Here is a 20,517-nt window from a genome sequence, read left to right as displayed (position 1 = left end):
AATTACTGCAATGGATCCAATGGATTTGTTACTGGCTGACAGGTGTTAACAGCTCCTATTTATAAAATAGGATCCGTTTTGCGAGGAGCGAAGAACAGAGGAAAAATGTCCATTCTCCACTCAAGTGGGGACACAGCCTAATCTTGGAAAAAAAAGCCCTTAGGCTTTCAGCTTCCAGAGAGATAACTATGACTAGATCTAGTCGGAACTGTAAGGAATCACTGTTAGAAGAAAATGGTGAGCTTTTGAGAGGAACTGACAGCGAAGTAAGTCTGTAGCATTCATTTGCAGGTACATCATGTGTTTATTTTAAATCATTTTGCTCGGTTCAGGTTCCCTTTAAAATGAGGGGTATGGCAGCCTCCATTTCCCTCTCAGTTCAGGTGTCCTTTAATTTTACTTTAACAAACCCCTCTTGGTGTTTGTGGAATTTCAAATCATTCTCTCCACGGAGCGAGACAGTAAGAGATGTAACACATGGCCCTTTGAGGGTTATTTTATTATTTGTTTTGAAATGTTATGTTTATGTGTTTAACTCCCCAAGAGAGATATAACCAGGATTTGTTAGAAGTTGTTATTCTTTATAATTGTTACCAGTATTTTGCGCACATGGTAGAATATGCAGTGTACTGGTTCTGATTTACATGCGTTGAATATTTTTTTTACTTGCTATTCTGGATGCACAAAAAAAAAAAAAATAAACTAAATAAAATAAAGGTAATAATAATAATCCGAACATTTATATAGCGCTTTTCTCCTGTCAGACTCAAAGCGCTCAAGAGCTGCAGCCACTGGGACGCGCTCAGGAGGCCACCCTGCAGTGTTAGGGAGTCTTGCCTTGAATTCCTTACTGGATAGGTACTGACCCTAGCCAGGATTCGAACTCTGGTCTCCCATGTCAAATGCAGTGCCCTTAACCAGTACTCTATTCAGCCAAGGTTGCACACATGACTCATCAGAAATGTTCCCACCCATTGCTATGATCCAGGCAATGGCCGTAGTGATCACCACCTAATAGCGGTCTACCTTCAACTTCTATGATAGGAACTGTATAATAAACCATGTAGGTCCCTGCTGGTTCTTGTAGTCCCACTCATGCTGAATAATGTTAATTGGCCAACTTCAGACCTTTCAGCAGTTTACTAGTATGCTGCTGAAAGGTCTAAAGTTAGACCAATGTCACCCTTTGAGTTGGCCTAATGTCACCCTGTGAGTCAATCCGAACATCCTGTGAGTCGGCCCAGTGTCATCCTGTGAGTCGGCCAAGTGTCACCCTTAATTAATACAAGGCTGTGTCAATGTGGGCAATATTCATTATTAATGCAAGGCTGTGTCAGTAACTGTGGGGGCTAATCATTATCAAAATTCCAGGGAAATGCAAGGTCATTCTTCACATTAAATGCATTGTCATATTTTTATTTTAATGTGAAATATCGTATTTGGTCATAATATAAGATGATTCCTATGATATCTGGTTTTATTTAATGTGAGTAGCTAGTTTAAACCGACTCCTAAAAACATGGCTCTGGAAAAGAACTTTGTGTTACAGATCTTTGGCTCTTTTAACGAATGAGTTTGCAGACCACTGGGCTAGGAGATAACTTAAGCTGAATACTTACCTGATTACCCAGGAAGATGGATCACAGCGACGTCCCCCGACGAGTGTTCCCCGATCCATATTCCTGCTGGAAGGTGCTCGGGATGGCACACGTCGGGTGCAAACAGGAAGTAAAGCGTACTTTGACCGGAGTTGTCACAATCTTAAGGATCTGATCCTCCGTGACAGTCGTTATCACTACACATCACAGAACGACGTTTGCATAATCGCGTGCCTGTACTCATGTCATGAGATCGTGGAAATGATCGCTCATTCCTTAAAAAGTCACCGGTCACCAGATAAATAATCATAGTAACCGCGTACAGGTAATCCCTGACTTATGAATGCCCATCCTATAGACCACACGCCGATACGAACGGTGTGGACACTGTGATTCTGTGGGAAAAAGTCAAAAAACAAATTTCAAATTGGACTTGTAGTTTTTGAGAAAATCGATTTTAAAAAATTCAAAGACAAAATGGCTTTTAAACTTGTATAAGTAGGTACAGAGGGCAGAGGTGACACAGAGGGGTACACTGGAGGCACAGGGGAGCACAGACGAGGTTCAGGGGACAGAGATGGCAAAGTGTTCCAACTTAAGAACAGATTCAGGTTAACAATAAACCTACAGTCCCTATCTCATTCGTTAACCGGGGCACATGCCTTTAGAAGAAAAAGAAGAAAAAGTGAATTGAATATGGGCCAATGTGCTGTTAAATATGCTATGTTGTGTGCTATGCTATGTCATTTGTGCTTTGACCTTTAGCTGGTCTGAGGGGCATTGACAAGAGAGAGAGTATTACTGCACATTGCAGCAATGTTTTTTTTCCTGCAGTTATCTGCAAAGTGTAATGGGGCCCATACACTGGTCAATTTCAGCCATTGATCGATCGATTCTATAGAATCAATCTATCAATCAGAAATCGATTCTATCAAATTCCCCATTTGATCCATTTGCGGCCAATTTCGATCGATTTGATCTATCTGACAGGATGGATAATCTAGGTCGATCTGCTCCTGGCAGCAGTTCGGTGGCCCATAGAGTTGCATTGGATCTAATGGTCCAATAATGCATTTAGATTTCCAATAGATTTCATTCTGAAATCTATTGGAAATCTGTTGGTAGTGTGTGGCACACATCAGATACATTCCTGTCGGATTGGACTTGACAGGCATCTGACAGAAATGTATCTGATGGTGGAATCTGCTGCAAATGTATAAGTGTAAGGCCACCTTAAGCAATGTTTAATTGTTGCTTCAAAATACAGGCAGTGTAGGTAGTTAACAGCAGGTGGGCTGGTAGTGAGGATAGTTGTTGAGGAGCGGGAGGGGCAGTGGGTGAGTTCAGAATGGATTGTAGTGATGTCAGTAGCATAATTATTACATTGTAGAGGAGGATGTTCCAGCAGTCAAGCTGGGATAAGATGAATTCTTGCATTTAATGTTTACTAGCCCATATCACTTTATGTGAGCAATCTTTTCTCATGAGACCAATGATAATGTTTATGTATTTTCTTCAGAGCTATTCCATTAGAAAATTGTGGATCAAGTGCACACTGTTTACAGGGTACCATAAATATTGAATTTATTGCAAGAGGATTGAGTCAGACAGATAAGCCTAGAGCCCAGTAAATCTCCTTGACACAGCAGTAGAGTGGCCAATGCTAACGTTACTTTCTTTCTTCCAGAATGTCGGGTCGTAAAGTCTACGTCCTACACCAAGCTTCCCAATATACCACGCCGGAGTACCATCAAAAGCCCGGGACCATCCAGACGCAGCAAATCCCCTGCATCAACCAGCTCAGGTGAGTGCCGACATATTGCAGGGAGTCCTGTGTGTATGAGAGATGATCATGCACTGTACCTTTTACCCCCCATTGACTGTATCAAAAACACGGATTTGAAGCAGCAACATATAGGCACATATACATTACTTGATTTTAAGTAATTACATTTTTGGGGTAATCAACAATAGTCAGGTCAAACAAAAGTTGATCGACTAGTGGCCCACTCACTACAAGCGAGATCCTGTTGCCAACTCAAGACAGATTCACATGGGCACCAGCTACTTTCCATACCAATTTAATGATGTGATGCAAACCGTGACAGTCAACAGCATTAGTTTGTTCATCACCTGCCCTGGATGGCACAGAGACACCCCTGGTCTGACAATTGTTTCGCTGTTGCTTTCTCAAAGACCGCGGGTTGCAGTGGGGATCAGGTTCAAATGCCGCCACCATGGCGTGCTAATTTAAACCCTCTCATAGAGACACGCCTCTGGTGACTCGCAGAGCCAATCGCAATTGGCTTTGTCACTCCACACACGTCCAATGCCCAGCATGCACAGCAGTGCAGAGAGAACCAATGACAATGCACGTACCAATCACTGTAGCGCTGTAGTCATGGTAACATGACAAGCATCCTGTATATTCCCCCGTAAGCCTTAAAATAAGCCTCCATGGGGGAACCCTGCGCTCGACATTGGTTGCCGCTGGGCACATTCAGCATGCCAATCAAGGCCAAATAGTTGCACATAGCAACTGTGCAAGGGAGATCCTATGTGATTCTCCTTCACTAATTGAACTAAACAGTGTTGTGCCTCTAGAGGCTTCAAATTTATTTAATTTAATTTTTTTTTGGGGGGGGGGGGGGGGGGAGCACGATGACTAGCTGGTGGGACCCATTTGGGTGATCAAAAGTGATGTTTGTATGGAGAGCTATATATATTTTTAGCCCAACTCAGGAGATAAAATTAAAGCTAACTAGTTCAGCAAGGATAGGAACCAAATGTAGACATCACAATCAGAACTCAGAGGCTTTTGAGGAGAGCAGATTGTCCAAATGATGGTGCTATTGTTGAAAAAAGTTACCTACAGATGTACTTGGCTAGTTTGCTGGCATGCTTAAATCCTTACTTGCTAGCAAGCTGCTCCTGTGTGGACAGATCATAGACAAATCATTCCAGCCCCCAGCCTGTGTCTCACAACTCTACAAGCAAGGGGAGGGGGAAGAGGCAGGAGGGAGAGAAACATTGTGTATGTAGTTCCTTATCCTAGTAGTTAAGCACCTCATTTATTGGCTAATTTAAAAGAAGAATAGTAAGCATTCAGCTAGTAAGCCATCTTCACACTCTATTCCTGTTGACTGACAATGTTAGAACATTCAATCAGAAGAAGGTACAGGGATTTTTTTGCAAATATAAGTGCCATCCAGATACATTAATTACAAGGGATCTTGCAAGGATTGTGAAGTATTTATTGCAAACAGATAAGACCCTTGGGTTACTTAATGCCTACATAGACTCAGGCTGACATGGAGAGTTTTTTACAGACCCTACTCTGTTCAGTGTATGCTGCTGAAGCCAGGTATGTTACTGAGCAGGGAGGACACTCAGAGGGGCACAGTGATTCCCGGGAGGGGGGGGGGGGGCAGTGCCCCAGTGTAGCACCACCACTGTTTGCCTCCTGCTCTAAAGCCAACAATCGATTCTGTGTCAATCAAAATCAAGTGAACAGTAGCGATTCCAATATGAGCAACCGATATTTTCCATCCTGTCTGAGTAAATTGCCTAATTCGATCAAATATCGACCAATTTCCCTCGATCACACAGAATGGAAAATAATCGATTCACATAAAATTATCAAATGAAATGGTAAATTGAACAGGAGAATCAAGTAATGTAATGTATGGCCACATTAACTCTTACAAATCGCTGTTGAGTTACTGGTAAGGTTATTATGGTGTTGCTGCCACCTCTATCACTCTTGCTCCATTGACTTGTGCTGTAGCTGAAATAAGTGAAACAATTTCAATTCAAAAATGGGCTGTAATATGGTACATGTTGCTGTTCATCTGAGGTTGTATTTATCTATAATTTACATCTGCTATGCACATATTTTTTCTATTATGTACTGATATGCAAGGCTTTAGAACTGAATGAGAATGTCCTTTATTTTTATCAGCCTTGTAAATCCAGTACAGTCTGTAAGCGTTACTCTGCTATTTTCAGACTGCGCAGTTCCTGCTCAGCTTTCTATCTTTGTGCCTTGTACACAGAAGCTCTCTCAAGATTTGGCCTAATTTCCAGTTGCAGCACTTTTGCACGTATATATTTTTCTGCACGCGTTTTCCTGCACACTATGCACATACATTCACATTAAAAATAATGTGTTTCCAGCAGTAGCACCATGCAAGTAACAGGAAAATGCAAGCAGTCAGACACACACACACCACACACACTACACACACACGCACACACACACACACACACACACACACACACACACACACACACACACACACACACACCATACTCACACACACACACACCACACGCCACACACACACACACACACACACACACACCACCACACACACACACCACCACACACACACACACACACACACACACACACACACACACACACACACACACACACACACACACACACACACACACACACACACACACACACACCACCACCACACACACACACACAACACACACACACACCACCACACACACACACACACACACACACACACACACACACACACACACACACACACACACACACACACACACACACACACACGTTCAGCACCCTGGACAGCTCAGTGCTGAAGCTCTGTGATGTTGACTGGGAAAGCTTGCTGGCACTTAAAAAAGTGAGTTTGTTTTAAAACTTTAGTATGGATAATATGTCAGTAACTGTACGTCCTCTTTAAGAGTCCAGGCTGTTTTTACCAGGTTGAAAGACTTAGGAATGTAAATAAAAGACACAAGAACCTGTTTATAATTAAAGCAAACTGATGAGCTCTATATTGCAATGCATACCGAACAGCTTTATGAACTGCGTGTTTGCCAGTTTCATGCATTAGTGTCCTTCGATAGCTACTTTTGCAGATAATCATCATCAGTTGTGACAATCACCATGTGTATAAAGTGGTATTGCATTATTGCTACATTATAGCTCACCAAATAGCACTCACTACTTTAAAAGTGAAGAAGTCTATGGACTCCAATGAGTAGAGTGGCACAATAAAAGTCAATGGCAGGTAACATATTTTTGGTGAACAGCCGCTGTTTGCCAAATGTTATCCGAGGCTCCATTGATGTGAAGGTTAAGTAGCTGTGCATGGCCACTGCAGGATGATTATGGTAGAGAATCAATGCACTGATTGCCACCATGCTGAATCAGACCTCCCCTTTATACATATAGCAATTCTAAAGGGATGATCTAGTTTTAAAGTGTATCTGTAATCATTTTGTATTAAACAGTCTCCATAAGTATCCTTAAAGGGCACCTAAACTGAGAAGTATATGGAGGCTGCCATATTTGTTTCCTTTTAAACAATACCAGTTACCTGGCATCCTGTTGATCTCTTTGGCTGCAGTAGTGTCTGAATCACACACCTGAAACGAGCATGTGGCTAATGCAGTCAGACTTCAGTCAGAAACATCTGATCTGCATGCTTATTCAGGGTATATGGATAAGAAGGCTCAGCAGGACAGCCAGGCAATCTGTATTTTTAAAAGGAAGTCAGCCTTTTTTATCCCTCTCATTTCAGGTGTACTATAAGTCTCTTAGGAGATGGTTCGCCACTATTCCAAGCTTTTTCAGTTTAAATGAGGGAAAAAAACACATCCGGCATCAAGGCATAAACAGAGAAAAGTCGACAAGACATCTAAAGTACGTAACTAAGTATTAGGCTAGGTTCCCACTTGCGCCTGATCATGTGTGGCCATCAGGAGCGTTCAGTGTATTGTCCACTCTGATGGTCTGCTGTGGTCCGGCTGTAGCCTGGGGCTGATGCGTTACTCCCATAGGCTATATTGGGAATGCATCTGCCTGTCCGGGATTGTAGCGGACTGCTCAGAAGTGCGGCCCGCTTACCACAATAGATCCCGCGGATCGGTTGTAGAGTGGCAAGTGTGAATGGCTCCTATTTACGAAATAGGCGCTGGTCACTGTCAGTTTTGTGATGAGTGGAGAGTGGTTAAAAAACATCCATTCTCTGCTCAAGTGGGAGCACAGCCTGCAGAGTGCTTCTCACACATCCGTTACCATAATCGCATCACTACACTGCTGGGAACTGCAATAAGAAGGTATTCATTGATTGAGACACGATAAACAAACAGCGCCTTCATTGTGTGAACGTTAATAAATAGTCGCAAACCTGGTAAAAGGGACCCGAATGAACCGCTGCAGGAAGACACTGATGGGTCGACCGAGTGGGTGGTGACGGGAATTAAAAACCACATGAAAAGCCCGAGGTAACAAACTGATCTGTTTAAATGGAAAATTGACCAGTTTTTATAGGATCCGTTTTTCATCTATTCAATGTGAACCCGGCCTAAAAATCTGAAAATGTGTTGATGATAAGTAATGTGGAAAGCCCTCAGCTTGTCCTCGCCCCTTTCATGCCTCTTCTGAATGAAGAGCTGTAATTTTCATATGTATTAATTTACAAAACCCTTGAACACAACTTAAACATGGAATATGAACTTACCTGGTACTTCCTCCAGCACCCTATCCCCCCACCCTTAGTCTGTTAGGTCCCTATGGGCTCCCTATGTTTTTCCGCAGGTGGCTCTGTTGGCCACTCAACTTTGCCAGGAATTCTGCGCAACTGTGCATGCGCCTTGGCCCCTCCGTGAGCCTGTTGTCGTGAGCGCACTGCGCACGCTTGGTTCTTTAAAGAACCATCCGTGCGCAGAAATGTCATGGTGACAGGCACACTGAGGGGCCACGTATGCACAGTTGCGCACAATACCTGGTGGAGTTGCGTGGCTAACGGAGCCACCAGCGGAATAAAGGAGGGAGCCCAGAGATTCTGATAGACCTCACAGACTAAGGGGGGAGGGGCTTGAGGAAGCTGCTGTAAGTTCATTTTCAAGTTGTGATCAGGGTCCATTTAACCCAGGCATGAACAAACTTGGCCCTCCAGCTGTTAAGGAATTACAAGTCCCACAATGTATTGCATGAGTCTTACAGCCACAGTCATGACTCATAAAGGCAAATGCATTGTGGGACTTGTAGTTCCTTAACAGCTTTAGGGCCAAGTTTGCCCATGCCTGCTTTAACCTGTATCATTTTTATCATTTTTCTGTACCAATATCTTCACTGAAAGAGTATGACAATTTAGGCAGGATCTGCATGAATAGTTATCTTCAGCAGAACACACTGGCCTGGATAATGTAGCAACCTACAACTCTATATAAAAGGAAGAAGCTATTGTAGATAAAGTACATGACATGTACCGCTTTGTCTGTGCTTATCTAACATTATGTACTACAGGCTTTGCAATCTTTACCGACGGGATGACACTGTCAGAAATTCCATAGAATGCAGAGGAACACACAGATGATTCAAATCACTATGTGACAGTGGGGGCCTAGAATACAATAATGCCATTATTCATGACAGAACTTCTGTTACCTGAGATTGATGGTGGGTGGGGGTAGCGAAAGATCTGCCTTAAGTCATGTTCCTGGTGTTGGACTTCAAAAAGTAGAAACAAATATGCAACTGACTTGTAAATACATTCTATTAGAACAAATGATCATATTCCAGATAATGTAGCCAGTACTACAGGGAAACCAAAAGCAGGACGCAGAGTAGGATCATGCACAAGGCAACCTAGGCAGCTGCCTAGGGCCTAGCAGGTGTGAAGGGGCCCAGCAGCCACCTTCTTGAACTCAACTCTCACTTTTACTTACCTGAAAGACTATCATAGGGAGCCAAAGCTACTACCTTGCCTTGGACCTCGTTTAGGCATAATCCTTCTGTGACATGGAGGCTGGCATTTCAATTCCCTTGAAAAATAATCCATTTGCTTGACTGTCATACTGACACTCAGACTTCAGTCTGCATACTTGCGCATGAGCGATACAGGAAAAAGTAATAGTGGCACAGCAGCCAGGGAATATGCATGTTGTAATAACTGAACATGGTCATTTTTGGTACTTTTTTAAATTATACTTTGGCAATGTTGAGAACATTCCCAAAACAATATATGATATTGCATTTGTGTGCCTTTCTCGCCAGTGCAGTGGTGTTTACAAAAGTCAATGTGGGAGGAGGAAATTAGAACTCCCCATTAATGTCAATGTATTTCTAAAATTACTAAAATTCCCAAATCCACCCTTCCCATTGTCTTCAGTGCATATTACCTAAAAATCCAAAATGTCACCACTCCTTCCTACTGCTGCATCTGTTAATTCAGGATTTAGGATTCCTCTAGTAAAGAATCTCTTATAAAAGTAGAAAAAAAACAAGAACTTTTTACTTGATCCAGCAAATAATCAGTATCTGTCTGGTATTGATCAGTTGCAGAATTTACTGCTTAGTGTCACTTAGCATTGATCAGAATTTAGCAGACATCTATTCAGAAATCTATTGACTCACCAGCACCGCTAGATTTGTTCCAATCAATGCACTAGAAATTGACAAGGCAGTCAGTCCTCTGCTGGTCCCTGTTGCACCCAAATCGATCAAAAAAGCAAGCCGTTCCTGATCACATTCCAATCAATGTCTTGTTTAGAAATGGATTCTGGTCATTGGGTTTTTATGGGTTTTTATTCAAATTGATACATGATATGAGATATCTAATTGATTTGAAACATTGCATGGTGCATTCTTAAAGGTTTCCAGAGCTGAAGTAAAAAGGGGGTAGAGGCGTGTGGGTGAAGTATTCCTCCTGCCCACCCTGCTCTCCTCCACCCCCTCCTTTATTGCCCAAATGCCCCCTGCAGCTACTTCCTGGTCAGGCATTAGTGTGAACGCATCTTTGATCCCGCGGCCGAGAGTGCTCTGTGCATGCGCATGATATAGTTGTGACGTCATGCACAGAGCGCTCCCAGCTGCGGACGTGGGATCAAGGATGCACGCAGCCAGGCCAGTGCCTGCGCAATAATGCCCAACCCGGCCAACCAGGATATAGCTGTGCACAAAAAAGGAGGGGTAAGCAGGAGAAAGGGGGGAGCAGTAGACTAATTAATATATATTTAATATTGAAATTAGCAGTGCTAGCACCTACAAGCAGATGATACCTTATACAATTTATTCTAGTTCTTTGTTTCTACTTCATACATAAGCCTGCTTCCCCCGTTTTTACTTTTTGCTTCAGTTCTGGTAATCTTTAAATTTCTACTGAGCACTGACTTCTCACTTAAAGAGGAACTCCAGTGAAAATGTAATTTTAAAAAGTGCTTCATTTTTACAATAATTGTGTGTAAATGATGTAGTCAGTGTATGCCCATTGTAAAATCTTTCCTCTCCCTGATTTACAATTTGACATTTATCACATGGTGACATTTTAACTGCTGGCAGGTGAAGTCAGTGGAAGGAGATGCTGCTTGCTTTTTTGACAGTTGACCATGGTCCTGACATCACACTGTGGGAGGGGTTTCACCCCAATATCAGCCGTACAGAGCCCCCTGATGATCCATTTGTAAAAAGGAATAGATTTCTCATGGGAAAGGGGGTATCAGCTACTGATTGGGACGAAGTTCAATTCTTGGTTACAGTTTCTCTCTAACAAAGACTAACTTGTGGAAAACAATATTCTGAGATGTTGAGAAAAGCTTGAGCATATAGAGGCGTAGACATGCACGAGTAGTATCTCCTGCAGCGATCACAATCTCTCCAGCAACAGTTCGGGGCCCAGTTCTATGTAGAAACCTTGCTAGAGTAGAGCCTAGCAATGAGTACTCTTGCTATGAAATGGGGGAGGACAACAGGACATGAGGGAGTGGAGGGGGAAGGAGGAGGACAGAGGAGGACAATGCCCTCCATCTGCACTCCAATTAGATTATCTAGATCTCTCAGCGATGCATCGGGGACACTTTGGTCAAGAAATGTATAGCATGTGTTCAAGGCTTATGAGTTTTCATTTATTTTGTTAATTTTGGGTCTGTTCTATGGCATTGCCTGAAGACACTTGTTAAAGTGGACCCAAATTAAAAATACAAGATTTCAGAAATAAAATCTATTTTCTAAATTATAATAATAAATAGCAGCCTTTTTTCAGCTACATGATGACAAATATAAAATATTTTACATTTTTCGGAGAAACCCCTCCCTTCCTTTCAAATTGCCGGGACAGAATCCGGTGTCCAGCAAAGGAGGAATTGCTAGTGGCTGCCCCCAGTATAACCCTAGTTATGAAAAGAGAAGGGTGAAAAGCATGCACTGAAATGCTCATAGGCTTGAAGGAGTGTTTATTTATCTTTGTATGTGTCAGAGTGGTGCAACTAAAAATTTTGACTTAAAAAAATGTTTGGTTTGGGTCCGCTTTAAGTTAGTGGCATAAACTGATATAACTTTTGTTTTATGTTGATTGGATCACAGTGATCACAGGGTCAGGAGCTCAACTGTCATTAGAAAAGAGAAATGTAGAGAGGAGTCATTTGTATCTTCTGTGATTTGGCAACATTGGAGCATCTGATAAAACTGGCAATGGACAGATTACCATTTGTACCCAGTAGCCTGTTGTGCTTTTTGTTGTACCTGTTTTTCAGAAAAGACTGTCCATCCCAGTAGGCAGTAGTCTTCCTTCCCAATGTACAGTAATCACAAGATAAGGGAAATAAGGGGTATAGTACCAGCTGTAGCAGCTGTGGTGGGTCCTATGGGGTCCTGGATAGGGGAGCCACAGACAGTCCTTGATGTGGTCAGTAGTCTTTTATTTTCCCTCTACCCTCTGCTTACTATTACCACTGAGATCCATTGGGTTGGAGAATTTGTCATTGCTCAAGTGTGCCTAGGTCTGGGGTGGGCAATCGGAGTCCGTAGAGCAAAATTATACCCAGTATGTGTCTTAACATGAGAACACCGGTGCAGCTTCCACACAGTGCTGTATGTGCTGCATAACACATGAACAAAGTATGCATAGAACAGAGTGTGGAAAAAAGAAAGAAAAACGTAAGAAAAAAAAGGAAAAGAAAATCTTAGTCTCCCGCCTCCCCCCTTTGGCCATATGGTTCAAGAAGTAATTAACCAACTTACAGATGTGCTTGTGACATCGTCTCATGACTGTTGAGCCAACATGCCCATATTTTGTCATACTTAGCTGGACAATTTCTACTTACAGTATGCAAGTGAGCTGGTACATAGGTAATGCTTGATTAATTATGTGCATTTATTTGTGTTTGGTAGGTGGATTGATCGAGTTCCAAGCCAATAAAATGGCTTTTCTGGCATAGAAACATGTCAATTTCCACAGTAACCTCATACTTTTTTTAGTAACAATTTCCATGAATATTAACAGCATCACTTGCGGTGTGGTCACCACCTGCACAGTAGTAATCTTATTTAGTGTTCAGAAAACCTCACCTCAAAACCTGTGTATGCAGATACAGTCCCAGAACATATGCATATATTCCCCGATCTCTAGTCTACAATGTGGGTATAGGGCCTCTTTAGTTGGGCCCATCTTGTGAAGCTTCTCCGGCATATAATACACCCCGTGCAAAAATTTGACCTGAATACATCTTGCTTTAGCTGAGATTATTGTGACGACAAATTGTTCCATTAAGTCTTCCCAGTCCTCATCGCTTAGTTGTATACAATTCTTAGCCCATCGTTCCTAATGTGTTTTTAAGGGGGGAAATGCTGCCTCATGATTTTATGTGTATTTTTTAGATGTAAATTATGCCAAATGTGTGCATTTTGTGTGAACATTACTGCATTATGTGTATTTTGTGGGAAACACTGCCGCATTACATATATGTTGTGGGAAACGCTGCTACATTATGTGTATTTTGTGGGGGGAACGTTGCCTAACTACCATTAGAGTCACATTGCCGAACTGTGTTTTGGGAGAAAACTTAGGCCCGTTGTCTTTATGTTACACTGTTACATTACAGTTAGCCCTGCCCAAATTCTGTCATGGCAGCATCCATTTTTCGCCTATTCTGGTCCAGCCCGTCGGTCAAACTTGAGAACCACATGTGGCCCTCGAGTCAAAAAGTTTGCCCAGCCCTGGTCTAGGTGCACAATCAAAAATTTGCTGAGTGGCCCCATGGTTCAACAAACAAAATTGAATTATTATATGAAACATATTATTTATGGTTTCATTTTGATCATAATATGCCAGTGTTGGCCAGCCTGACTATAATTTCACAATTACAGAGAGAAATTACGCCCACTTAGACCCATTCTAGTCTAGAGCTTCCCACACTGTTGAGTATTCCATTATCTGCGGCTTCTGAAGAAAGGATGGTACGTGGGGGAGTTTGTGTCACTGAATATTGTGCAGTAAAGTCAATTGTACAGTAAACAAACGCCGTCTGCTCCTCGCCCACCACACAAACTAGAAATCGCACTGAATGGACTGACTCATTTAACCCTCTAGTTTCGGGTAGCTTTGTTGCGTTGTGTCATTGCAAAGAAGAGGTATCACTACTTAGCTAGAACAGATTTGGGGATAAGTCAGGTCAGCCAGAAGTATGTGTCGTCAGAAGTTCTGTACACTGTTCTGCCCACACAACTGACGTCAGCTTGTACAATCCTGAGGGCTCCTGCGTTTATTAAAGCATTATTTCTCCTGCTGGGCTATTATGTTATGTTGTGTAAAGGGCTCGAAGACAGGCATATATTAACTTTGTTATTTGCAGTGGATAGGCTTTCCTTTAATCTGATGCCAAAGTTTAACCTAGCAGGAAGCATGACGTAAAATGGGGTTGTATAAGAGTTTGTGAGTTCATGAAAGTCAAGTTTTTTTTATTTCTTTTCTTTTTTTAGGTTTGTACATTGATAGAGGAATATAATGTATTTTTGTATCATTAAAAATGACATAACAACTGCATTGCACAAATCGTCATTTAAAGCTGAAATAAACTTATGAAACAAATGAAAAAAATAAGATAGCCAACATATTACGTAGTGCTGGACAATACATGGGATACAAACAATGCTAACGAGGGGTGTCAGAGAAAATGTAGCACAAGGCTGCACACGACAAACATGGTACAAGACACATGTTTATAAATTTTAAGAGACAGAGACTGAGCAATTCAAGGCTGAATCAGTCCATGGGAAGGGTGCCATTGATGAGGGGCATGATCAAGAGGGATACACTCGGGGGGGGGGGCACGATGACTCTGCCAAAGCCTTACAGTCTAAGGGAAAGGGGGAGGACACCATAGGTAGGGTAGCATTGGGGCCACTGCAAGAAAGTTAAGGCATGGTAGAGGGGGAGTGGTTGATCTTGAAGAGGTGCATTTTCAGAGTTTGTTTGAAGGTATTAATGGAGGGGGTCAAGTCTGATTTGAGTTGGAAGGGAGGTCCATAGCGCGGGGGCAGCTCTGGAGAAGTCCGGCAGGCACGCATGGGAGTGATAAATGTGCAGATGATCAGGTGAAGGTCGTTGGAGGAGTGGTGGGGACGGCTGGGTATAGATTTGTAGACGAGCTCAGAAATGTAGGTCAGGCAGGTCTTGTGCACACATTTGTAGGCCTGGCAGAGAATCTTGAAATCTTGAATTGGATCGGGAGCCAATGTAGGGCTTTACAGAGGGGTGACGTGGAATTGGAGCAGTGTGAGGAATGGATGGGTATGGCTGCAGCATTCATGACTGATTAAAGGGAGGGTGATGCGGTTCAAGGGGAGCCTTGACATGAGGAGGTTGCAGTAGTTAAGGCCATAAAAAGTTACTCCAGATATGTTAAAAATTAAGAAATAAATAAAAAAGGTGCTTCTGTATATGGCCTCTCAAGATAGTGGGCGTAGCATGCTGCTGCACTGGAAGCATGTTACTCTGACACAGAGCCCATCAAATAATACCAGCTTGCACACAACGTTCATGCAGATTGTATGCCGCCTGGAAATGGGCCAATAAAAAATAACGGGAAGTACATCTGATAGGTCCAGTTCCAAGCTGCAAACAATTTACATGCTGCCCACATTCATTTGTATCTCATTGACCATCTATAAATTTCACTCTTGTAATGGGAGGATATAATTACCTGCTGTGTCTTCTTCCCTGAATCTGCACCCAAAGCCACATATCCGCCCACTTCTGGCACGTAGCCCATCCCCTCCCCCATCCCCTCCCCCATCCCCAGTGTAAATCAATAGCCATACTTTATTCTCCATCTCCTTGCAGCTAGCTGTGCCATTCAGTGCAGCAGTGGCATCACCAGAGGGAGTGGTAAGTGCGAACTGCACCAGTTGTCACCAGCAAAGAGTGACACCAAGCTCCAGGCTAAGTTAGATTGGAGTAAGGCTATATAGATACTTCTCCCTTTTGTGGCTGCTCGGTGCATAGCTGAGTTCAGAGGCCACGAGGGCCACGTGGTGATTACCTTAAAGAGGAACTGTCACGTAAATCTTAAAATTTAAAACACATACACATAAGAAGTTAATTTCTTACAGTGTAAAATGAGCCATAAATTACTTTTCTCCTATGTTGTTGTCACTTACAGTAAGTATTAGAAATCTGACATTACCGACAGATTTTGGGCTAGTCCATCTCTCCATAGGGGATTCTCAGCATGGCCTGTATTCTTTATAAAGACATTCCCTGAAAAAGATTTATACAAAGATGCTGGCCAGCCTCCCTGCTAACTGCACACTTTTTTGGCAGTTGGACAGAGCAACTGCCATTCATTAAGTGCTTTTAAAAATAAAGAAAACACTGAGAACCCTCCCATGAGAAGATGGGCTGGTCCAAACTCTGTCGGTAATGTCAAATTTCTACTACTTACTATAAGTGACAGCAACATAGAAGAAAAGTAATTTATGGCTCATTTTACTCTGGAAGAAACGTACCATACTTCTTATTTGTATATGTTTACATGTATTTAAACTCCCCCTGTTCACCCCTATTCACCCCTTAGCCAAGGTGTCACACCCAACCACATAGCCCCAAAAACAAGGCTGTCCAGCATGGTACCCCCTCCTTCATCCCCCACAGGAAACAGGGCCAGAACCCCCTCAGCGTGTGACTAACATAACAATCATTATTTGATAAATGGTAGTTTATGGGGTAATAGGGGGTGACACGATGAGTTTCCACACTGGGTGACACCAACCCTAGTGACGCCTCTGCAGTGCACACTGGGCAGATGCCAGTCATGTCTGCCTACCCCCCCCCCCCCCCCCACTCACACACACACACACACACACATATACCATCAGGCCTAGATTTACCTTACAGGAGCTAGCACCTTAGACCTCGCCCTCCATTACCCTACAAAACCCCCACCAAACTCCACCACAAGTGTGCTGGCTGGCCCAGCTATCACTATATCCCTTACTTTCCTTGCCTGTCATAGGTAGCTACAGGTGCCTCTTAGTATTAGGTAGCCAGAAGTACCCTCAATATTAAGTAGCTAGAGGTGTCTCCAAGTATTAGGTAGTTAGAGGAACCTCAGTATTAAGTACTGTAGCTAGAGGTGCCCCTGACGGAAGGGCAATCACATCAGTGGAATACTGAGAGCCGGGTGCGTAACCCTTCATTTACACTCTCATCAGGGCTCTGCAGAGGGAGGGAGGCACTCAGGGAGTGAGCCGCCTTTCCATTATCAGGTGCCTGTAGGCACCTGCCTTCAGTGCCTTATGGTAAATCCAGCCCTGCACACCATAAACATTTACTACTGTGCCTGATTTGGTCCATAAACTGCCTTAAATCAATTTGAAGTTTGTGGCTACCTTTACAAATAAATCACTGCTGATCAAATCGATCCCGTGCCTCTTTATAAATTCTCCATCAGTATTGTAACTATCTGATTGTCTGTATTCATAGTATGGCAAGTAAAGAAGCACAGATTCTTACATTTTTACATAGACATGAGAGTGGTGCTTTCATTCCTTTTGCATTGCGGGGATGAGATGCCTGGATATTACCATGAGAATGGCAGTGCCCCCATGTAATGCCTGGTGTAAGCTCTGTATGTTAGAATGCCGGCCACAGCTTGGAGAAGCTCATTTGTCTTCAGAGTATTCCAGAGACTCATCTCCCCAGGAGGATTTCAAGTCGGAATAAACTGAAGAGTGTTAAATTGTGAAATGTGTTTTAATGGTTTGCTGTACACCACTGGTGTGCTAAATGAGATATTACATTTCATCCCTGCAGAACTAGTCCTGACACATAAAAATAGACTTTCTGCAGCTCACAATTCACAGCTGTCTTAGCTTGCATTATAGATCTCAGTAGTGTTATATGTGGGGGGCTGGTACCCATAATGGGCACGAATAAGTCGTAGATACAGTGGGGGATATTTAATGGTTTTTGAAAATTACTGCTGACCAGTCAACACCTTTGTTGTTCTTGCACCAACCAATCAGATGCTTGTTTGCTTCTGAACATCTGCCTTCCTATTATATGTCTGAATTAGGAATCGTTTCCACCCAGAGTACAAGAATGGAGGTGCGACTGCTGTGGTTGTTGTGATCATATGGCGGTCTGTTGACAATAGTATAATGGGCACTATTCTAGTTTAGATTACCGCTGCTTACTCAATTATGCAGTAATAAATAATCACATACACATGTTGCCAATTAAAAATTCTAACAAAAACTGCAAAGAAAATTGGAAAAAAATTATACCGAGTACTCAACAAATCAACCAATCACCAATGAGACAAGATGACCACTGGACAGGGAAGCCCGCCACTCCAGCGTCTCAAATTTGGTAAGTATCGTCCTTTTCCAATTTTATTTATTTTTTGCACATTTTGTTAGGTTTTTCATTGGCTATACGTGTATGTACCTTTAAGTAAATGTAATGGTGTTTAGACTAGCACTGCATAATGTACCTTTAGGGTTTGTAAACGCTACAATTGCCAAATTCCAAATGCAAATCTAAATGCATCATCTGATAGCCTAGTAAGGAGGAAGTCCAGAGAGCTTTCTTATCAAAGGATGCTCCTTCAGTGACAGGGAGCCCCTTTAGGCAGTGAGTGACAGGGAGCCCCTTTAGGCAGTGAGTGCCAGGGAGCCCCTTTAGGCAATGAGTGCCAGGGAGCCCCTTTAGGTAGTGAGTGAGTGCCAGGGAGCCCCTTTAGGTAGTGAGTGAGTGACAGGGAGCCCCTTTAGGTAGTGAGTGACAGGGAGCCCCTTTAGGCAGTGAGTGACAGGGAGCCCCTTTAGGCAGCGAGTGACAGGGAGCCCCTTTAGGCAGTGAGTGACAGGGAGCCCCTTTAGGCAGTGAGTGACAGGGAGCCGCTTTAAGCAGTGAGTGACAGGGAGCCCCTTTAGGCAGTGAGTGACAGGGAGCCCCTTTAGGCAGTGAGTGACAGAGAGCCCCTTTAGGTAGTGAGTGAGTGCCAGGGAGCCCCTTTAGGTAGTGAGTGATTGCCAGGGAGCCCCTTTAGGTAGTGAGTGAGTGACAGGGAGCCCCTTTAGGTAGTGAGTGAGTGACAGGGAGCCCCTTTAGGTAGTGAGTGAGTGACAGGGAGCCACTTTAGGTAGTGAGTGAGTGACAGGGAGCCCCTTTAGGTAGTGAGTCAGTGACAGGGAGCCCCTTTAGGTAGTAAGTGAGTGACAGGGAGTCCCTTTAGGTACTGAGTGAGTGACAGGGAGCCCCTTTAGGTAGTGAGTGACAGGGAGCCCCTTTAGGCAGTGAGTGACAGGGAGCCCCTTTAGGCAGTGAGCGACAGGGAGCCCCTTTAGGCAGTGAGTGACAGGGAGTCCCTTTAGGCAGTGAGTGACAGGAAGCCCCTTTAGGTAGTGAGTGAGTGACAGGGAACCCCTTTAGGTAGTGAGTGAGTGACAGGGAGCCCCTTTAGGTAGTGAGTGAGTGACAGGGAGCCCCTTTAGGTAGTGAGTGAGTGACAGGGAGCCCCTTTAGGTAGTGAGTGACAGGGAGCCCCTTTAGGCAGTTAATTGAGACAGGGAGCCCCTTTAGGCAGTAAGTGACAGGGAGCCCCTTTAGGCAGTGAGTGACAGGGAGCCCCTTTAGGCAGTGAGTGACATGGAGCCCCTTTAGGCAATGAGTGACAGGGAGCGCCTTTAGGTAGTGAGTGAGTGCCAGGGAGCCCCTTTAGGTAGTGAGTGAGTGAAAGGGAGCCCCTTTAGGTAATGAGTGACAGGGAGCCCCTTTAGGTAGTGAGTGAGTGACAGGGAGCCCCTTTAGGTAGTGAGTGAGTGACAGGGAGCCTCTGTAGGTAGTGAGTGAGTGACAGGGAGCCCCTTTAGGTAGTGAGTGAGTGACAGGGAGCCCCATTAGGTAGTGAGTGAGTGACAGGGAGCCCCTTTAGGTAGTGAGTGAGTGACAGGGAGCCCCTTTAGGTAGTGAGTGAGTGACAGGGAGCCCGTTTGAGTAGTGAGTGACAGGGAGCCCCTTTAGGCAGTGAGTGACAGGGAGCCCGTTTGGGTAGTGCAGACCTCAGGATCAGTGGCGACCGGACCAGTACGAGCGGGGGCGGACGCACCCACTCTATATGTGGAAGTGATGTCACTTCCGCATATCAGTGCGGTGTGCTAGGTCCTAGCGCCCGCACGACTGGTCGCCGCCTGATCGAGGTCTGAGCAGTGACGCGGCGGCTAGAGGCAGGGAGGGAGCGACGGCCACAGGGAGGGAGGGAGCCGCGGCCAGAGGGGTGACCCCATGTGAGCGGCGGACGGGCGGCGCCTGTCAGAGACAGGCGCCTGGGTGCAATGCACCCGCAGCAACCGCCCAGGCTCGGCCCTGGGGTTAACATTAAAGGGACAAGTTAAGGTTAGACATCAGAAAGGGATTAATTTTAAGGGGTTAAGCTAAGGAAACACAAAGGGGTTCACATTAAGGCGAAAGTTAGGAATAGATGTCAGGAAGGGATTAAAGAGAACCCGAGGTGGGTTTGAAGAATATTATCTGCATACAGAGGCTGGATCTGCCTGTACAGCCCAGCCTCTGTTGCTATCCCAAACCCCCCTAAGGTCCCCTGCACTCTGCAATCCCTCATAAATCACAGCCACGCTGCTGACAAA

At 44.0% G+C, this 20,517-nt stretch overlaps 1 protein-coding gene across 3 annotated transcripts in view; it reads left to right on the top strand.

Moving 5' to 3' along the window:
- DCLK1 (doublecortin like kinase 1) overlaps nt 1–20,517 on the top strand; it is a 450,773-nt gene that overhangs the window by 210,005 nt on the left and 220,251 nt on the right. For all 3 annotated transcript variants that reach the window (XM_068267071.1, XM_068267072.1, XM_068267076.1), the window contains exon 5: nt 3,286–3,402. In XM_068267071.1, the coding sequence (XP_068123172.1) occupies nt 3,286–3,402 (117 nt within the window). The remainder of the gene's footprint in view (nt 1–3,285; nt 3,403–20,517) is intronic.

This window comes from Hyperolius riggenbachi, chromosome 2 (genome assembly GCF_040937935.1).
Source record: "Hyperolius riggenbachi isolate aHypRig1 chromosome 2, aHypRig1.pri, whole genome shotgun sequence".
Lineage (NCBI taxonomy): Eukaryota > Metazoa > Chordata > Amphibia > Anura > Hyperoliidae > Hyperolius > Hyperolius riggenbachi.
The sequence above is the reverse complement of the archived record's forward strand: the minus strand, read 5'-3'. Positions and strand labels throughout refer to the sequence as shown.